This window comes from Rattus norvegicus, chromosome 1, assembly GCF_021556685.1.
Source record: "Rattus norvegicus strain SHRSP/BbbUtx chromosome 1, alternate assembly SHRSP_T2T, whole genome shotgun sequence".
Classification (NCBI taxonomy): Eukaryota; Metazoa; Chordata; class Mammalia; order Rodentia; family Muridae; genus Rattus; species Rattus norvegicus.
The window spans coordinates 212,211,863-212,231,974 of NC_141534.1; the positions used below are offsets into that span (position 1 = coordinate 212,211,863).

General features: G+C 51.7%; 1 protein-coding gene across 9 annotated transcripts in view; it reads left to right on the forward strand.

Moving 5' to 3' along the window:
* The window catches only part of Shank2 (SH3 and multiple ankyrin repeat domains 2), a 443,362-nt gene that overhangs the window by 183,400 nt on the left and 239,850 nt on the right, over window positions 1–20,112 (forward strand). For 6 of the 9 annotated variants that reach the window (XM_087605433.1, XM_087605682.1, XM_087605374.1 and 3 more), the window contains 1 exon segment: window positions 16,298–16,619. In XM_087605433.1, the coding sequence (XP_087461559.1) occupies window positions 16,298–16,619 (322 nt within the window). 9 annotated transcript variants of the gene reach the window in all.

The window sequence follows — 20,112 nt, forward strand, 5'->3', positions numbered from 1 at the left end:
TCCATGGTCAACACCTGCTGGGGCAGGCAGTATGAGAGGATCATGGAATGGACATCTCATCAGGATTCCAAAGTGATACTAGGAAAAGTGGCAGAGGTCACATTAGCCCAGCCACTTTCTAAAACCCTCAATGGAGGGCAGAATGCAGCTGAGGAGACAAAAAGGTGCCTCCTGCCTGCCCACATCTCCAATTACTGCCAGAGGGAGACAGGAAAACTGCAGCCTCCACCTCTGTTACTTTCCATGCAAAGATACCCTTCCCACCTCATCCTACCCTGTGCAAGTGAGCAGGACCCCATGCCATGGCTGTCCCACTCAGACCCCATCAAAGCGACCTGGCCTAGATCCAGTGTCAATGCATCAGTGAGTCTAGGACAACCTTCGAAGATGGCCCATGGAGCACACCCTCGTAGACTGTTTTCAGAGTGTCCCTGAGTGGCACACATCTTCCTTGTAACAACTGCCTGTAGGATGCTTCTGTCTGGCTGCAGGCCTTCCTTCTGCACTCTCCCTGGAGGGCTGGTGGGGAATGTTTGTAGCTGAAAGGAGAGCTTTGGGTAAGATCACGTGGAAGACACCCTCTCCTGACTGTTGGATCTTGCTGGCTGCCTCTCTCCCAGGGTTCCCTTTGGTGTTAAGGATGTCTTAGCTTATTCCCCTAACTGAATGGAGGAGCCGGATTCTGTAAAACTCAAGTTATATGCTCTGCATATAGGATCCAATTAGCTGGTTGGGAAGAGACGCCCATACCCCACCAAGGAATGTGAGCGAGCTCCTGACACAGCTCTACAAACCCACCACTTTGCCCAGTTCTCCCTGCTTCCTAAAGCCAGAAGGGACTTTAGAGAGCATGTCGCTTAAGTCTCATTTACCCATGAAGATGCAGGGACCCACAGGGAATAAGTTCCTTGGTTCAAGAACATAGATAATCCTTGTCACACGACAAACCTGGATAGGTCTCCTGCAAGACCTCCTCAGTAACTGTCTTGGTCTTGAGCCTCCAGGCCTTCTCTAGGGCCCTTCTAAGGGATATTTTAGCCCCTGTTTGAGCAAGGGCTTCCACACAGTAGTAGGTGTATCAGGAGCACACACGAATGTCTGTCAACTTGCCTGGAAACCATAAGGCGTGTACCCAACAGTCTCTCTATGCAATGGTTGGGATATTTCTTGGTTTATCATATACCATAGTGATAGAAGTGACTCCAACTCTATTGTGGAAGCCATGGCAGGGAGTGAGTCTGGGACAAACATTTTCATGATAAAATCTATCCCCAGTTCATGGCAAGGGCTCACAGCATCACCTAGTGTGGGTTCATGAGCCATGCGGACATGTGCCCTCCCTGCCTTCAGTCTCTGACTGTATATGACTGTATATGCTGATCATCAGTCCTCCCAGTATTCCCTGTTCCTCCCTGGGCTTCAAGGCTTTCCCGATGCCAATTGCATCTAATATTAACCAGACCACAAGTATAGCCCTGGAATTGATTTGCTTCAAGGTTGAATCAGTCACGGTGCCTTTTTAGTTCACAAAATACAACTGTGTATTTGGATCCAGTGAGAAGTTGATTTGAGTCCCAGATTCAGTTCCCAGCAACCTCAAGAGCATTTCATGTTCCGGTGTCTCTGTGCTCTTTTAGCTCAGGCTAGCCTCAAACTCTTTGTATGGCTGGTTATGACCTTGAACTCTTGATCTTCCTGCCTCCACCTCCCAAGAGCTGTAATTATGGGCATGTGCCACTACACCTGGTTTATACTGTACTGGGCATGGAAACTGGGGCTTTGTGCATGCTAGGCCAGCACTTTACCAACTGAGCTATACTCCCTGCCCTACTTTTTATCAGCTTCGATTGACAGACACAGTAAATGGCAAACTCTGCTTTCCATTAGCCTTCACCTCTGGTCTCCCAGGGCTGTTGGATAGGAGAGAACTGGATTTGTTTATTGCAGTAAAATCCCCTATGTGGCTGTGCTCTTTCCTAGTGGTGTAGGAAACCTCATGACAAGTGCAGAGGTCCTGGGAAGGCTGTTTCCCCTCCTGCCTCTGTGGTTGGAGGCCAAGTTGCTCATGTCAGATAACCCTCCTGCTAGAAAAGTGATGAAGTGTGTATAAATGCCACTCCTGAGTGGCCCAAAGCAGATACAAATAGATGTTCTGGGCTCTGAGGGAAGGGAAGCCCCAGGGAAAGTCCTAACAGATAGTGGGATCTCACTGGCTAGATGATTCCATTTGGACATTGGGGTCAGAGCTGTCTAGATGGATAGAAGTAGAAGAGGGATGTTTTTATAAAGAGGAGCATCTGCAAAATCCACACCCAAATCTTTCTCAAATCCCTGAGACGCTCCTGAGCTGCCATGTGTGTGCAGGGGAAGAACTGAAGGATCCAATGGAAACAGGAACTTAAGCTTGGAGAGTCCAGGGGAGATTCAGGGGTTTCCATTGTAGAGGCAGTGGTGGAGAGGTGAGGCCTGCCTTGGTGGAACTTAGCAAGCACCTTGGCTGTCTACAGGTTTCCTGGAAGGGAGATTAGAGTCATAACTCATTCATTCTAAGACCAAAGCAGTAACAATCCCTCCAAAAGAGCCCTGTAACTGGCTTCATTTTCATATTCTGCCAGCGATTTTATTTAATGCTAGAAAACTCAACACTCTTAGATAACAGGGACAGTTTGTGCAGCATCTGAATTGGAAGCCAGCAGATACACAAAGAAGGAGAGCATTTTGCCATGCGTGAGCATTCGTTTTGATCATCAGCGTGAACAGAATCATCCAGGAGACACCCCCCCCCCCGTGTGTCTGGGAAGGTTTTTTTTTCAGAGAGGTTTAACTGAGGAGTGAAGACCCACTCTCAGTGTGGCTGCAGTCCAAAAGTCAATGAAAAAGGGAGAAAGTGAGCTGAGCACCAGTGTTCATCTCTCTCTGCTTCCTGATTGTGGGTGGGATGTGAGTGCCTGCTTCATGCTCCTGCTGCCATGCCTTCCCTGCCATGATGGACTGCACCTTAACCCAGGGAGCCCAGATAAGCGCTACCCCCATATTGCTTCTCTTAGGCCCCTATACCTGCTTTCAAGCTCTTGCTATGCCAGCAGTGGGTTTACCAGAACAAGAATGACTACAGATGCCAGAAGATGCAGGAAAGAGTATTTACGGTGTGAGGAATTCTAGAAACAGTTGAAGTAAAGCCCAGGGTGAAACGGGGTAGAACCTTCATTTTTATCTACTTGTTTATTGGATGAGCATTTGAAGGCATCTTTAAAGGGAGCTGGGCTCTGGACTGTAAGGAAACAGTGAATAAGACAGATCTTTTGCTCAGGAAGAAGTGTAGTATGAATTCTTAAATAATAGGACTTCAGTTTCTGATCTATGCAATGAAGAAAAATAATGAATGGCTAGAACATGATATAAGACTGTTTCTGGAGTATCTCATCTGTGTTGCTCCCATGATGCCAGGAGCAAGTTAACTTTATTTAAAAAATGAGGGTTATTTAGTTGGCAATTCAAAAGGTTGGAAAACCACACAGCATAGAAGTAGAGGGAGAGAGAATCTCTCCTGTGTCTCATTTTCGAAGACCACGAATCATGAATCTCCTCATCTGTGGGCTCACCTAACCCTAACCTTCTCCAGTATCCCTATCTACTCTCACACGACACATGAAGCACTAGGGGCTTCAGCACACAAACTGGGAGATGTTAGCCTCCAGTATGGGGCCTGGTTGCCCTGGTTATGCTTGATGGTCTCAGCTGCTGTGTATGGAGCCACAGTGGTTATCATTCAGCCACTGTGGTCCCTCCGCATGGCCCTGGCTCCTGCCATCCACCTTTATTCTCCAGGATGTGGCGAGGCGCTATGTGGAGGAAGTGGTGGCCGTGTAGGTCAGGGCAGCTCTAAAGGCAGAGTCCTCTCTAGAGCTCCCACAGTCCAGCCAGATCAGTGATGGACGGGAAGGGCTGATTCTCCACAATATCTGAGAGCTGGGCTTGTATGTCCACTATGGAGAAGCAGCCAAGCCATGTGAGGATCAGCTCTCTACCACGCATGCAGCCTAGACAGGACGCAGGCCTGGGTATATGTTGGCCATGCAGAGGAATACCTGCCTGAGTCTCTGGAGTCCCTGGGTTAGCTCATAAGGCTTCCTGCCAAGAAGGGTGGTAGCAGGCAGCCCATGCCACATGCTTGTGATGGGAAGATGCTAAGCTGCATACTTGGGGTGGGCTTAGCGCATGCTCCCGTCTCCAGAAAGGCTGAGAGTGAGCGCACTCTCTGGGTCTTACAGCCCTTCCTAGGCGCTCTGTCCCTCAGGATGTTCAGGGACCTTATGAGGCAGGCCGCTCGTCTTTAGATGAGGAAGCTGTATCTTGAATCCCACTTTTAGCCACTCATTGACCTAGGATGCTTATCTGCTAGCTCCAGCTTAAATTTCATGAATTCCTAGGAGCTGGACCAAAGGACCCATCAGGGCTGGAGGCTGGGGAAGGGGGAGGGAGGATGCTGCATGGACTTGGCTCCCAGGCCGAGGACTGTACTCTGCTAATCAGCACTGCTGGTAATTGGCTTACTCCCTGCAGACGGCTATCTTTGTCTCTCAGAACCCTACAGGGGACCTTCGGGCGTCCTTCCATCTTGGGGGAAGGGTTTCTGTAGGAAGGCAGGACTCTAGGGCTCTCTTGGGGGAGCTGAACAGGTGGGATCTTCAGGTCCAGGTAGAAGCCAAAAACATGACCCATGCCCTTCTGTCCACCAGAAGATTCCAGGGTTCAGAGACAGGCCTATGTGGGACAAGACTAGGCCTGATACAAAGGTGCTGGCTGAGTCTAAGAGGAACTAGAGGTGATGTTTGAGTTCAGAATGGGATCAGGACATGGGTTTTATCAGCCTTAGGGGCTGAGTATAGAGCAGCCAGTCCTGAGCAGGCAGGGCAAGGTGGGCCTGGCTGATGGGGCAGCATCTGACACCTGGGATCTTTCCAGAATGCATTCCAGTCTCTCTTACCTCTCTCAGGCTCCTGAGCCCCTGCTGTGGTCCTGGACACATAACCCAGTGCAGTACCAAGGCTACTGGCCAGAGGCTCTTACCCAGTTCCTACTCCACCCCTCAGCATCTGTCAGTCCAGTCAGCCCAGGGCAGTTCTGACGCCTGCTCCTCAGCAGTGCCACTCACCCTGGGCGCCACACACCTTCCAAAAGTTGAGCCTCTCAGTGGCTCCTGCCAGGAATGGTGCAGATGCCACAGTCGCAGACACCCACATCTTTGTGCAAAGCTAACCCCATGGTACTGCCGAGACGCCTTTTAATATCTGGCCTTATTTATATGGGTAGTGACTCATTCACCAATTACTGTGAGATGGAGATATTTTGCCTACTAATATTTAAATTGCAGTTATCTGAAGCTACTGGGGAAGGAAGTGAGGTCTGCTGGTTTGAGTTTGGTGGGAATGGGCTCAAAGAATAGGGCTCTGGCCTCTACCTGCCCAGTTGCATCTGCCTCTGCCCCCTGCTCCAGTCAGACCCTGCTGGCCAAGGGCCCTGGGATGCTTTGTATACTTCCTTTCTGACATTTGTTGGCGATTGGGGTCTGGTAGGCCACCGAAATCCTCCAGAGCTTTTCTTTTTTCCTTTCAGCTCCCCATGGACCTCTGTTAGACCAGGGACAGAGTAGCCTCTGTCAGTGTTGAAAGCAGCTCAAGTACTCCCCTGCCTCTGTAGCTCTGTCTCTCTCTACCTTGTCCTCCTCCCCTGAAATAAGGGCCAGTGGAGTAGAACCCCAGGAAGCTTAGGTGGGAAAATAAGGGCCGCCTCAGGTCATCGAGGTGTGCTATGCCACAAAGCCTGGGAAGTTTGACTAGCTGTTTTCAGAATCTCCCATTTTCTTTTCTTCCACTGAGGTGGTACCACATTGGGTGGGGGTGGGGATGGAGGCTTTGTGCCTTGAAGACTCTAGCCACAGTTGAAGGGAAGCGTGGAGCCTCATATACATACCCAGCATGCCCTCAGCACCCACCCTCAGCAAGGCTATCCTCAGAACATAGCCTTGTACTGGCTGAGGCAGGCCTCTTGTCTAGGAGTGGCTCCTGGGTCGCCAGGGGTCTGATGTGGACTGCCACATATGCAGTGACTGAGGGAGCACCATCCTGGCCTAGGTGAGTGCCTAGTTAAACTGCCCCCTGCCATTTACATGTGCGGTTCTGCTTCTCTTTCTGCTGCTGCCTCACAGGGTACTCCCCTACATCAGAATGCTCCTCCCTCGGCCAGTCAGATGGGTGAGTCCAAGTGACATTAGAAGCTAAGGACAGGCTCTAGCTTTTGCCCAGCAAATTAAGGCTGCAGGGAACCCTGAAGACACCAAAAGGATTCTGGGAACTGACAATCCTGTCCGAGCCCTCTTGCATAGGCCTTCCCAGGTCCCCAGACAACTGCTTGGCGTGGCATGCCTCAGCATAAGCCCTTGATAGGGGTCGGGGCAGCCCTGGGTAGAGGCAGGGCCGTGCAATGGGCTGGCTGTTGCCTCGAGTCACTTAAATAGGACTGGAGACAGACCAGCTGCTGTGCCTGGAACCCAGTGAGTGGGGACTGGATCCTTTACTCACTCATTTAGGATCCAGCATGTTGGGAATTTCCAGCTCCCAGTTTTCAGGGGGAAAGAGGAAACACTGGCATCTTCAGGCAACATGAAAAGCCCAAAGGGCTGACTGCTGCACTGGGAATCCTGATAGACAGTGTCTCCAATGACAAGATCAGCCAGGGAGGTGTCTTGGAGGAGGTAACACCCCGGGAGAAAACAGAGGCATTTGGACAGGCTAAGGAGGGTGTGTGTCTTTCAGTGTCGGTAGGGGATTGTCCACCACCTTTCCTCCTGATGACTTGTAGATTGGTTTGGTTGGGGTCTTCTTGGTGTTGTGAAACAGGGTGTCCCGTGGCACAGTCCAGCCTCAAACTTGCTGTGTGGTTGGGGATCTTAAAATCATGATCCACCTGCCTTCATCTCCGAGTGCTGGGACTGCAGGTGTAAATCATATCAACTGTGCCTGGTTTATGCTGTGCCGAGGACTGAATATAGGTCTTTGTGCGTGCTAAGCAAACACTGTGTGAACTGAGCCATATCCCTAGATTCCATTACACATGTTCTAATGACACATATTCCTCAGCCAGTGCTGACAGTACTGTTGCAAATAGAAACACTTGAACTCTTGCCACCTCTCATGAGGCAGCTCCAGGGACATCCTTTTATACAGAAACAGAAGCGCAAAGAGGAGTGGTGGCTTTTCTGGGGTCACAGAGCCTCACTCCCCATTGGGTAGTTCTTCTCCAGAGTGCTGTGTGTGGGAACACTTTGTTTTGCCCTCAACACATGAACTCAGGTAACCCCACAGCCAGTACTAGGGATTGCCAAGTTCCTCCTGTTCTGCTGGTGGGGAAACTGAGGGAAAAGGACTGCCTGCACAGCTAGCCCATGGCTGCAGACAGCAGTGCCCCAGCCCACACTGTCCACCTCCCACACGCACACCCCCACAGGCTGAAACCACAGCAAGGGGAGACACGCTTGTCATCAGCAGTGAGCACTTCCGAGTCTCGCCACGTGCTGGTAGCACCTGCCACGTCCTCCCTGCCAGGACTTGAGAGCCTCAAAATGTTCTGATGCACAGAGAGCCTTTTTTTGTACAAGAAGTAAAATTATTTTCAGCCTGTTGTCAGGCAGCTGTCAAAAGACATGGAAATGAAGGGCTTAGTGAGTCTCTGAGAGGAAGTCCCACGGCCAGGGTGGGTGTAGGGACACAGGCTGTTGGCCATGCAAGTTGTAGAATGGAGAGAAAATGGTGGAGCGGGGCTCATTTCAGGTTCACTCCCTTTCTGGAGACTGATTCCAGGGGTCATGATCTGATTTTTTTTTCCAAGCGTGCATGGACATTGAGTGGTCCCCAACACTCATGGTGCTCTGCTCCCTGCAGGGCTGGAGTTCAGGTAGCCTGCTGCATGGTTAGGTGTCTAGACTGTGCTCTCTGCCATCTGAACATGAACTGTCCCTGTCCTGTCTCCAGAGTAAAATCAGGTTGGTGGGAGGAAAGCTTGTGGATGTGGGAGTGAGCACCCAGGAGGATGAGGCAGGAGGATGGTAAGTTCCAGGCCAGGCTTAGCTTTGTAGTGAGACCCTCCCTCTAAGAGCAAAAGAGAAAAAGGAAATGAGAAAGTTGGCGTTGACGGCTTTTGGACCCTGGTGTCTTCACACACATAATATTGCGGCAGGGTGCCCTGGCACCTCCAGAACCTAGGTACCTTACACAGCCTCTGCAGATCTCCAGAGAGTTCTGTGGATGCTCTCAGGGAACCCAGAATGGGACTGCCCCCAGAACATTCCAGAATCCCAAACCCTCTCATGAGAAAGCACTGTGAATAAAGGATCTCTAGCAGTCTTAAAGAGAAACAGCTTTTGGTTTTATCTCTCCTTTAATTTTAATTTTTAATTCCCGCTCTATAGTTTCTGGTGTCCTTAAAGATGCTACCAGTATTTCTCAGGGATCTGCGGGCTCTCTTCCAGCCTAAGTCAACACCATCCCAACTTTTCAGAGAAGCCAGAGTTGGCAATAGGGATCTGGGTCTCCATGGTCACCAGGGTGGAAGACTCCAGGGGATGGTGTAGACAGGTCTGTGCTAGGAGAGGAGGAGTTGAGCTCACTGTCTGTTGACAGACCTGTGAGCCAAAACCACAGCTGCTTGCATGGAACCGTTCTTCACACACGACTGATGCTCTGCCAGCCATGCATGCTGGGAGGCCACAGGCTGCAGTGACATTATAAGATAAGAGATAAAATAAACACCTCTGGCTTTGTTGTCTGCAGCCAGGAGGAGAGATTCATTGGTGGGAGGTGGGATACAGAACTAACATCTCCTTGGGGTAGGGTGCCATGACCTACCCTTGACAACAAGAATCTCCTCGTGCTGGTAGAGACTCCGTTGTTGCTGGGGGTATTCATGGATAGCGTGAGAGCGGGTTGTATCAGAAGCGGCCCAGTCCCCAGCAGGAATTCTTAGGGTACAGCATGAGGCACCCCCACCTCTCCATAGTGGAGCCTATCCCAGGTGTACAGAATTCTGACCACCCGGGTCACCACAAATGCTCACACAGTCTCTAACCCACCTGCCCACAGTCCTGCCTGCCACAGCCACTCCACAGGGTCGCCCCAGCTCTAAGCTCTCAGCCTTGTCAAAGGAGCTTCGCTTAGCAGTGGACAGTGCAAACTCACAACTGAGTTTTAATCTGAGAATCAAGTGACTGTAATTAACAACCCAGCCCTGCAGGGGACCTCGATGACAACCCCTCTGCACTCCCCCACCACCCAGGTTGAGGGAACAGCACAGAAGGAAGAAAGGAAAGAACGCAAATCTGGAGGATATGCGGAGCCTTGTGACATGCCATCTTGGGGACATGACCCTGCCGTTGCTCCCATGAACCTACAGCACCGAGGTCACCTGTATAAGACCTATGCAACGCCAAGCCAGCCAGAATTCCAGGATGGATGGGAAGGAGCTCGTGAATGGCCCCTCCCCTCCCAGCTGAGGGTCTGTTGGCAGTGAATGGCTGCTGGGGGAGGGTAGGTCCCATGTTCCAGTGGATGACTCCACACCCCTGTGTATACAGGCAACACTAATTGCACTCCGTGAGCTTTAACAAGGGAAAGCAGGACTTGGAATTTGGGTGTGAATTTGGGTGCCTAAGAGGAGGTGGAGGGGCCCCTGGGATGAATATGACCAAAATACATTGTACACATGTTTAAACGGAAAAATCTAAAGGTGTCTGAAGAGAGCGTCCTCAGGAGTGGGACTATACTGTGGAGGTCTCTGTCTTATCATCTAGCATCTTCTAGTCATAGCCTGGCTGGTTTGCACAGTCCGATGAGACACTGGATTTTGGGGTTGGGTCTAGTTGGCACTGAGGAAACTGGGTGGAGACACGGTTCTGCTTGGGGCTATTCCCTTCTCAGTGGACAGCTCAGGGTTCTGCACACTTCCACAGCAGTTGCTACTTGTGAGCACGTGCATCCAAAGGAGCAGCTACCTCGTATATGGCTGGTGGTGATGGCAGCTGGGGGCTTTGTATCTGGGCCATGTGACACTGCGGCCTTGCTGGAGTTTGGGGTTCTGCTCTAGGGAAGATAGGACAGGGGACCTGCTTGATCCTCACTCTTTTGACGTATCTGAGGTCAGAGGCCCAGTGTGGAAAAGAAGGTTCTGTCATGCGCCGTCATCTCCTTTCATTCAGAAAAGGTATGGGGTATCACACACACCCTTGGGAAGAGGCCTCCTCCCACAACCTCCAAGAAAGGTCAGTGTCAGATGTAGGATCTTCTGGTGGGAAGGGTGCCTGTGGCACGAAGCCTAGCTTGTAGCTTTACACCCAGTTGTGGGCCCACATTCTCTGCTCACACAGTGGCCAGGGAGACGCCAGAGCAGTGGGTGGCAGGGAAACTAGGCTCGGGTATAGGTTTGTGCTTTCTGGAAGCTATTGATCCCCGACAGATGGAGCAAAAGCACTGAGCAGCACTGGTGTCTCAGAGTATCCAGAGTTCTGGAAAGTCCTCCAAGCTCACGTGGTTGTGGGCATGACTGGTGGGGTCCCTGGCCTCTGGACTAGGGCTTCCTGTATTCGTGGACACTGGTGTCACCATCCCAATAAGGCCTCCAGCCAAGCACTTCATGATCTAGAAACCTCCATGTTGAAGTCTACCCAGGAAAGGTATTTCTAGTTCATCCCTAAAAGATGGATCCTTGTGGGTGATGCCACAGGCAGAGGTCCTCCTGAAATCGGCTCAACCTTGCCAAGAATTGTCCAAAGGACCACAGCGGCCACACGCGTGATGCGGCAGCGAGCGTTAGACAGCCGCTCTGTCTTGAAGCCAGCCGTTTTGATGCCACCGGCTGTGACACTACAGGGGAGGATGTCACACGGGCGGTTTTGACATTGCTGACGAACCGTGTGGGCCCAATGGAGATGATGTTTAAATGCTCAGCCGACACGAAGCTCACACACAGACACACATAGTGAATCAGGCACAGTCTTTTTCCTCCCAGACAACGCCTGGCACAGCATCGACCATTCTGAGCGTGCCTGGGATCCCAAGTGTGCTGAGGAAGGAAGGTGCCGCTGCTTGGGCATGCCAGCCTCCTCTTCCTTACGCCGCCATCTTTGTTGACATAAACTGTGTCGACCATATGGAATTGAATTCAGTGTTCCAGTTGCTTTTTCCTGTCTCTTCTTTTTCCTTTTTCTCCCTCCCCCCCGCCACCCCGGGTTTCAGAAGCTGTTCTCTTGGCAACCGCAGAAGCGCACTCTTAATGACTGCCCCTGTGGTAGATGCCCATGCAGAGCCTGACCCTTGCACCCCTCCTCCTCTGGAAGCACCATCAGCCTTGTGTTGGAATCTGTCCCTCCCACTACAGGGCACAGCAATGAGCGCCCCACCACCCACACTCCACACTCTCTTTGTTTGCTGTACAGACAGAACTTTCTCAAGGTGATGTTTGGGGAGAACTTCCCTTGCCTGACTTCTGTTGGGGTGTGAATGCCAGAGACACATGGAGAAACAGCTCTGAAGGGCCCATATTTGTGGGCTGCCCTGTATTCGGGTGCTTTACCTCTGACTACTTTTCCAGTTATTATTTCCCATTCCCCTCACAAAGCGAATGTAAGCGGCAGGGGGGCGGAGTCCTGCTTTCCCAGGGTCATTATCAGGATGGGGAGGGCCAGAGAAGTAATGCCACTTGCGTCTGATTCTTTCAAAGGGAAATAGGTCACTGTCAGAATTCCTGAATCCTGGCTTGCCTACCGGCGTGTCAGAGATCTTCTGGTGACTTGTCTGAAACACGGATATTTCTCCCTTGACTTTCTTACCACATCTGCTAGCTGACAAATAGACTTGGCTTCTTCTTTAAAAAAAATGTAAAAAAAAAAAAAATAGAAAAAGCACAGTACTTTATATTTAGCCACAGGCGCACGGAGCGCCCAGCAGCAGCCGGGTTTCCTTGGATAACTGGGGCTCCGGCTCACAAATGCCTCCCGGTGTCTCCTGGCCGCCAGCTCGCGCGCAATCGCCTGCTCCATGTTAACCCTGCGTGGTGCTGCCTCCCCGATGCCCTGCTTGCTCTCCCAGCAGAGTGGCACTGCTCACATGAGGATCACCGCCAGAGGTAGCCGGTTCTGAGAGCAGCCTCAGTCTGCGCACAGTTGCTTCCCAGCTGACAGACAGAATATGGGGTGGGCTTTGTCACCAGCACACTGGGTCTGGCATGCCCAGCGATGCTCGGGGCTGCAGAGCGCCCAGACGCCTGCCACTGCTCGCCGGGTCCCAGCCGCGCCAGCTCCGAGGGGCCGGGCTGCGCGCCTAGCCTTCCTGCCCGCCGAGAGGGTTATATAATGAGCGGACCGCTGCCAAAGTCACAGGGAAAATGAAGTCTTTGTTAAATGCCTTCACCAAGAAGGAAGGTAAGGAGAAAGCTGTAGGAAGCGTGGGGTGCCTAGTGAGCAGCTGTGGGCTGCTTCTTGGGGGAGAGGGGACTCGGGTGCCTCCTCAAATTGCTGGTTGCGGTTCACTGCTCAAGGAATAATTGCCCCAGCTTTGTGATATGGTTTGGCTCTAGTCAGGTCTGGAAGATGAACACAGATGAAGGTGCCTTTGTATTTCAGTGTGTTCCTGAGCCACCAGCCTCTGGCAGAACTGCATTCCAGAGCATCTCATCCAGAGTGCCTATGCCAGGGGACACATTGGGAAACTAGGTCTTGGGGAAAATAAAAGAAGTTTTGGGTTTCGGCTTCCAGTCACCTGGAGGCTGTGAGCACCTGCTAAGGAGGGTCAGGGCGCGTGGCTGGATGCACCCACGGCATCCTCTTCTGGTGCCACTTGCCAGTTCTGCCCGGCTGTCTCTGGGTTTTGAAACCATAGGGTGCATGAAGAATCCCTCTTTTACCATACCTTGTATGATTTTTATTGTGGGGAAAGAAAAAAAAACTGTATAAATAAATGCATGTAAGACGGCTAAGAAAATATCCACCCACCTAAGAACTTGCAGATTGCCTGAAAGAAGGAAACCGTTGGGTGGCATATTAATCATTTTCAGACAGGAAAGGAGTTATTTTTAACACTTTTCATGAAAAAAAAACATCATTTGCGTGTATGGTCCCAGTCAGAGAGTTTTCTCAGATAGCAAGCTTGCTATCTTCCCGACGAAACCAGGTTTCCAAAGAGGTGACTTTAAGGAAATTAGGAAGCGCACTTACTACCCAAGCTCACTGTGAACTAAACACTAGAGACACTTCAGCAGCCTTGAAACTAATTTGATATGAGCCTTGGTCGTTAAGCAAGACGATTTTCATTAACACGTTCACTCTAATGTTACCTGTGTGGGTCCATTTGACTCACTTGGCTGGTCTTTGAGGTGAAATGTGTATAAAATGTCCCGGCTGTTTTGTTCTATGACTCTGCCTGTGCGGCCTCGCCTGTATGAGGACATCCTGCCCACTCCTCCCTTCTGTAGACCCAGGCTCTTTGAGATGGGCATAGAATAAATTCTCTTCTTTTTCTGATGAGGCTTACCAAAATTCGCCATGTGGGATTTCGATTTTTATAACCCACGGACAGCATGAATTGCAGCCTCGGGTTAGAGTGTTAAGTAATGTGTTAAGTAATGCTATCGCCATGATGCTTCTATGGATGTTTCTTTCCTACGGAGTCTATCTTCTCAATGGGCAAGGGCATCAAGTGCTCCCCACATCCACTCACTTTGCTATTAAGGGTATTAATACCTTACGGGTTACACAGTCAGAGGTGTCATCAACTGTACTCTTAGGGATGGGTGGCTCCACAGACGCACAGTTGCAGCGTGCCAGCATGTCCGGGTCTTGGGTACCCTCCATCTGCCTCCCTCCAAGGTGTAGGCACTATTGATCCTCTCATGTCTGCTATCATGTCTGCTAGCCTTTTGCCTTTCCCACCAAGAGAGTTCTCGAGCCCCTGATCTCAGCGAGTGGCAGATAAGATTGACATTGTGAGGGGTCACCTGTCCTTTACAAGGCCGTTTAAATCCCCACCTCTGTAAGTCTCAAGATCACCACAGACTCCCTGGTTGGCTACAATTATAGGCTCTATGGTGAAGACTCCGAGACTTCTTGAGGCCCTGCTCCGGCAGCGTAATCAACAAGGCTTTGTGCCCAGCCAAACACACTTGGTGGCCCGACCTGGCGTGGTTCCTTTGGAGGTGGGCTGCTGGGGCTGTAGGCCTATCTCTTTAAGAGCACAGGCGCTTGGCTTCAGGGAAGACACTACCAGCCTGGGTCTGTCCCTGACCAGCCCCCCGTGAGTCACATGCTGGAGAAACTGGGAGTGAGATCACACAAAGCCAGGAGGTTTGCTGACCATCTTTTCCCACCAAAAGCTTGCAGAGAAAGCAGGGTACATGATACATGCTGCTGCCCACTGGAGAGATGAGGACTTCCTCCATTTATCCACGAGCCGCAAGCCCAGCAGCCTGCCCCCTGTTACACGGCTTCCCCGGTTGGCAGCTAGCTCTGATTCCTAGGCGTGAGGAGAATTGTCCTGGGTCGCAGAGGATCTGAAAGAAGACTGTCAGAACCACCTCGGCATCTCTGTTCCTGTGAACTGTGCAGGGGTTCTGTCCCTACAACATCTGCCAAGGCGACTCTGTCCCCGTGAGCAGTACTGATGCTAGCTCTGTCCCCATGAATTCCTCCAGGACCACCCCTGTCCTTGTGAGATTTGCTAGGGCCACTTCTTGAGTTATGCCTGGGCTATCTTTGTCCCAGTGAATTATTCCAGGGACACCTCTGTTCCTATGAACTGTGCCTAGGCTGCCTTTGCCGCCACGAGTTCCACCAGGGACACCTTTGTCCCTGGGAGCTGTGTTGGACCACTTCTGACCCCATAAGATCTGTCGGAGTTGTTCTGTTCCCATGAACTGTTCATGAAACACCTATTTCTAGCACCGCCCATGTCCTCATCCTTGTGCTGTCCAGAGGATCAGAAAGCCATGGACTTTGATGGAGTAGGAATCTTAGCTTTGTATGAGGTGCCCTCCTCTGACCCTGACCTTGGGCAGTTGTTGCCGTAGGCTGCCCTAAACTGTAGCGTTCTGCTTCTTTTATGTCAGGGTCCTTACCCCGGTCAGTTTCCCCGGAAGCCCTGTTTTTGTTATTAGTTTCATAGGGTCCTGTTTATAGAATGGAGCCCTAGGATTTAGGGGCAGAAGTCTTGTGCAAGGCTTTACTGGGTATCAGTGAAGGGGTAGGGGTGTGCAGTATCTCTGGCCATCGAGATGAAGGTGTCTACTGTAACTGCAGTGTGAATGCCATACCTAGAGGTGCCCAGGCTTGCCTAATCTGAGTCCCCAGATACATTGGGCTCAAGAGTGTGAGGACCCAGCTCTGTCTAGACCTTTCCATGAGACACCCCGTGAAGTAGGGCCACCTGCTGCTGCCACACAGTGCTAGGCTCCACTCGCTGAGAGGAAAAAGAAAAGATTCCGGGGGTGTTGTGACCTCTTCTACCCAAGAGATTGGGGGGCAGAGGAGCCTGGCTTTCCCTGTGACCGAGGCTATAGTCCTGAATGCATAAAAATGAAATACCTGTTATTCCCCATATTGGATACTGAATATCCGAGATTAAAATGACCCGGGGCTGGTTCTCAGGTCTATCTGTGACTTACAGATGATGTCGTCTCTGTATCCTCATGCCTGTGTCCTAAATCTCTGGACCCTGATTATTGCTGTCACATGAGGCCATCCTGTTGACTTGTTTTAACATAGTCACCCCTATAAAGGACCTCTCCCCACATGTGGTCACATCCTGAGGTCCTGGGTTATGTACAGTAGTGTAAGAACTTTGGGTTCATAGCTCTGCCCACAGAGCTCAAGCTCAGATTTTTAGGAGATGCTCCTGAGCCATGCAATGTCCTAATGCTTGGTGACATGGGGAAGCCCATCCTTACATGTGTTATGGCTGTGTCTCCCTGCTGAAGGCATGGGCGGGCCCGATGGAAGGTCAGACCTTGAGTTCCTTCCATTGAGATCCTGGCTTGAGCGTCCATGTGCTGGAGACATTATCCGTCTCAGTGTTTCTCTGTGTTCATGTTGGGGTTGAGTCAGGCCTTGGGGAGCCCAGCACCACTCAGATCCCGCACCAAGCCCCCAGTACCATCCCTGACTTGCACGGGGGAGTGTGATTGCATGCAGCCCTGGCCTTCCTGTGTCCCTGTCTCCTGACATTACTCATCTGCCTCTCTCTTTTTCTCCCCAACCCAGTGCCCTTCCGAGAGGCCCCAGCTTATTCCAACCGCAGGCGGCGGCCCCCCAACACATTGGCTGCCCCCAGAGTTCTTCTGCGTTCCAATAGCGACAACAACCTCAATGCCGGTGCGCCTGAATGGGCTGTCTGCTCTGCAGCCACCTCCCACCGAAGCCTCTCACCCCAGCTGCTGCAGCAGACACCCAGCAAACCTGATGGAGCCACAAAGAGCCTTGGAAGCTACGCCCCTGGGCCCCGCAGCCGCTCTCCCTCACTCAACAGGCTGGGTGGCGCTGGTGAGGATGGCAAGAGGCCACAGCCGCCACATTGGCATGTGGGGTAAGAAGAAACTGGGTAGTGGGCAGATGATTACCAAACCAATACATGCTCCTCAGTTCAGGCTGCCCCGGAGAACCTAAGGTTGAATTCTGTCTTCTGAGCCTGGGGCCTCTCTGCTTAGCCTGGTACTCTTAATGCAGGGGTGAGGGAAGCTGAGCTGTGCAGGGGCCTTATGTCCTTTCCAGTGCCTTGACTCCTTGGTCCTCGAAGTGAAAAGGCCTTGGGGAGTCAGAGCATAGGGTATACTCTGTGCCAAGTGCTCTCCCAGAAGTCTCCTCTGTCATAGTCATACTGTGTCCAAACCAGTGACCCCCTGACCGGCCTGGAGCAGGGGTGGGGTGGGGGAGGGAATGAAGCTCAGAACCTGTTACAGCCCAAGAGACCAGCCATGTCTCTGTCAGCCTTGGCTTTTGCTACACATGCGAACTGTGTCTGCCCAGCCTGTCAGGGTCCCAAAGTCTCTCCATCTACCTCTGAAGCAGCCCCAAGTGACAGTCTAGAATTGGGTAGGCTGAGGGGACCACTCAGGACACCATAGCCTGGACCTTCCCTAGGGAAGGGGCTTCCGACCTGCATAGCCAGGAGGTCTGCATTTCCATGTCCAGCTCGCTAGCAAACCTCTGCCCTCCTGAGTTTCTTAGCCGAGAGAAGAGACTCACAGGGATCTGCTGATTATGGAGGCCTTGAGGCTATATGTGACGGCTATCAGAGAGATTTGGGGCAGCGAGGAATGAACAGTCTTCCTGTCTTCCTGTGATCCCTGTGGTGGGCCGTGGGGGATGGTGAGATGTGGAGCTGCCATAGCAATGTCCTCACTGGGGGCGACTTCCACTCTCCTCTTCCTAGTATCTTTTGTCTTCCCTTCCTCAGTCTCCCTTTTGATTTTTCTTCTGCCCTACCCTACTTAACACAAGCTGGCCCAGAAAGGGTAGGAAGCAGTGCGCTCTGCAGTCTCTGCCCTGTGCCTACATAGACAGCACAGGTGCGAGTCTGTGTTCACCTCTCCCGAGGCGGCGCCCTCTAGTGGCACGTGGAGGCACAGCTGAGTCACAATCCTGAGATCTTCCCCAGAGACTTGCATTTACCCTATGGGAATCCTGGGAGGTGGTTGGGACAGTACTCCCAGGCCCTCTCTCAGCTGTCCAGATGTGGAAGATTACTGAGCATCACAGGGTGACCTTGATTTGGTCGCACTCCTCACGGGGACGGTCCACTACTGTCTCATTTGTCCTAAGTGACTTTAGCTTTGACAGGGAGCAAAGGGTCTGGGGAGATCCCTAGGAAGACAGGCCTCTCTAGTGTGTCCATCCATGTGAGACAGGCTGCCCTTTCCAACCCCACCCACCTCTGCAGGTTCAGGTCGTGAGGTGAGGATGGTGACATCATCGTCATCCGTCCCCCAGGAAAAGCCAGTTCCTCGGTTGCTATCACAAAAGGACACCCATTGGAGACAAGGACCTCACATTGCAGAACACGGTGCCAGAGACCTTAGAACATTCTGTATGTGCCATGGACTGCAGAAATCACAGGCCACTCTGGTATCTCCCCTGCTCTAGTAGATTCTGGGGTAACCACCTTGCCTGTGCATTCCAGCCTAGCAGACATGGATCTGAGGGTGACGATTAGATTGCCCTGTGGCTCTATGCTTTGTCCACCCATATATTCTCTTTCTCTCTGGGTCTGTAGGAACATGGGGGCCTGCACACCTAATCCTGTACTTTTGGAGCAAGACATGGTTACCTCAGCAAAGAGAGGAAAGGACTCCCTCCCCTGGCTTCTATCCTCATCCCTAGGCTGGGTTAACAGAGATAGGAGAAGAGGGGGAGGGTATGTGTGCGTGTGCGTGTGCGTGTGCGTGTGCGTGTGTGTGTGTCTTTTAATATTAAGTTTAGATCTCCCTAGACATCTGCTTGTCACCTAATGTGTGATAGCATGTCACAAGGACACCAACAGAGTGATGTGGGTAAGACTACCAGGTTTATGGTTGGGGGAGGCAGAGCCAAGTGAAAGATATTTTCCGTAGGAGCAGGTACACCCTGGCTGCTTGTGGAATTCAGGTCCAGACAACCCTTCTCTTCATGTAGTCTGCAGAGTGCAGCATTCTATGGCTGCTCTGGCAGGCTGCAGCTCCCTGGATACAGGAGTTACTGAGCAGCCATTATTTCAGGGTGGAGGGCCCTGGAGTTGAGCTTGCATATGGTCAGAACCTTCGCCCACCCACTTGGAGCCATTAAGGGCTTGTTGGCCATCCAGACAAGGGAGGTACTCCTCCACTGTCAGCACAGTAGGGGTATTATATTACCAACCTGTGAGTTAGGTGGGCCCTTCGCTCTATTCACTTTCAGCGATATAGTGAATCTGCCCACTGAAGGCTGATTTTTGCACCTTGTATCCTATGCCCCTCCATAACCGTCTTTGTTGTGCCAGTGTGATGGGCCTATTGAACGATGGTGAGCCCTTGTCCCTGTCATAGCTTCTAGGGATGGGTATCTGGGGGCAGGGTAAAGTAAGGTGTCTGGCATAAGCCTTGCGTGCTTGCTGGTTTGGTGTTCCTCTCTCTAAGTCTTAAATAGCCAGAAAAGAACAGGATGGCATGTGTTGAGTCTGTAGACATAGCAATGATGGTGGTCATGCAGCCAGAGTCCAAGGCCCAATTGCTGGATATGATATTGGCTATGCCCCAGCCCCAGCTAGGAGCTCTCACAGCCTCTATTATCCCAGATCTTTCCCAGAAAGACACTGACTTCAGCAGGCCTCTGCCAGGTGACTCCTTCTGACCATATCTGGAGTTCTTTTACTCTACACATCAGCCCTGCCCCATACCTTTTCAAGACCAACCACAGCACCTCCTTATCAAATGTTCCACCTCTGTCCTTGCACTACTCCGGTCCCACCCTACAGCCACAGCCATGGTGCCCTAGGTTCCACCTGGCTGTGTGTTCCTTCAGACACCTTCTGTGGCCTCCTTTGCACGGCCTGACCCTCACCCTAGCTCAGACAAGCCTGTGTGCACTGAGACTTTGACTTTGGTGTTGCCTTGGTCTCAGCAGCAACATTACCTGGTTGGAGTCCACTCCAGTTCACTATGAAGCCTCTGTGGCTTCTCCCATCTTCTGTGCTCAGATGTGAGCTGCCCTGTGGTGGACCACCTGGGAAGCTGTGAATAAATGAATGAGTAACCGATGAAGAGTGAATGAATGGAGGGAGCTCGGTGTGGGGGTAGTTCCTGTTCATACAGGGTAGCTGGGAAATGGTCCTTCCCAGTCACCCCACAGAACAGAACATTGGCTTTCTAGTACCGAATCTCCAGCAATCTAATCCTTGGCCTAGAGAAAGTCAGCTGGTGCTCCATCCGGCTGCTCTTGGCCAGAACATGAAGGAAACACGGCAGGGGAACTGCTGAACCATTCTCTTACTCTGTGTGTCCTAGCTTAGCCTCATGGGCCTGCTTGTCTGAGGCTACCCCTTACCTGAGGCCATGGCTCTGCTCTTG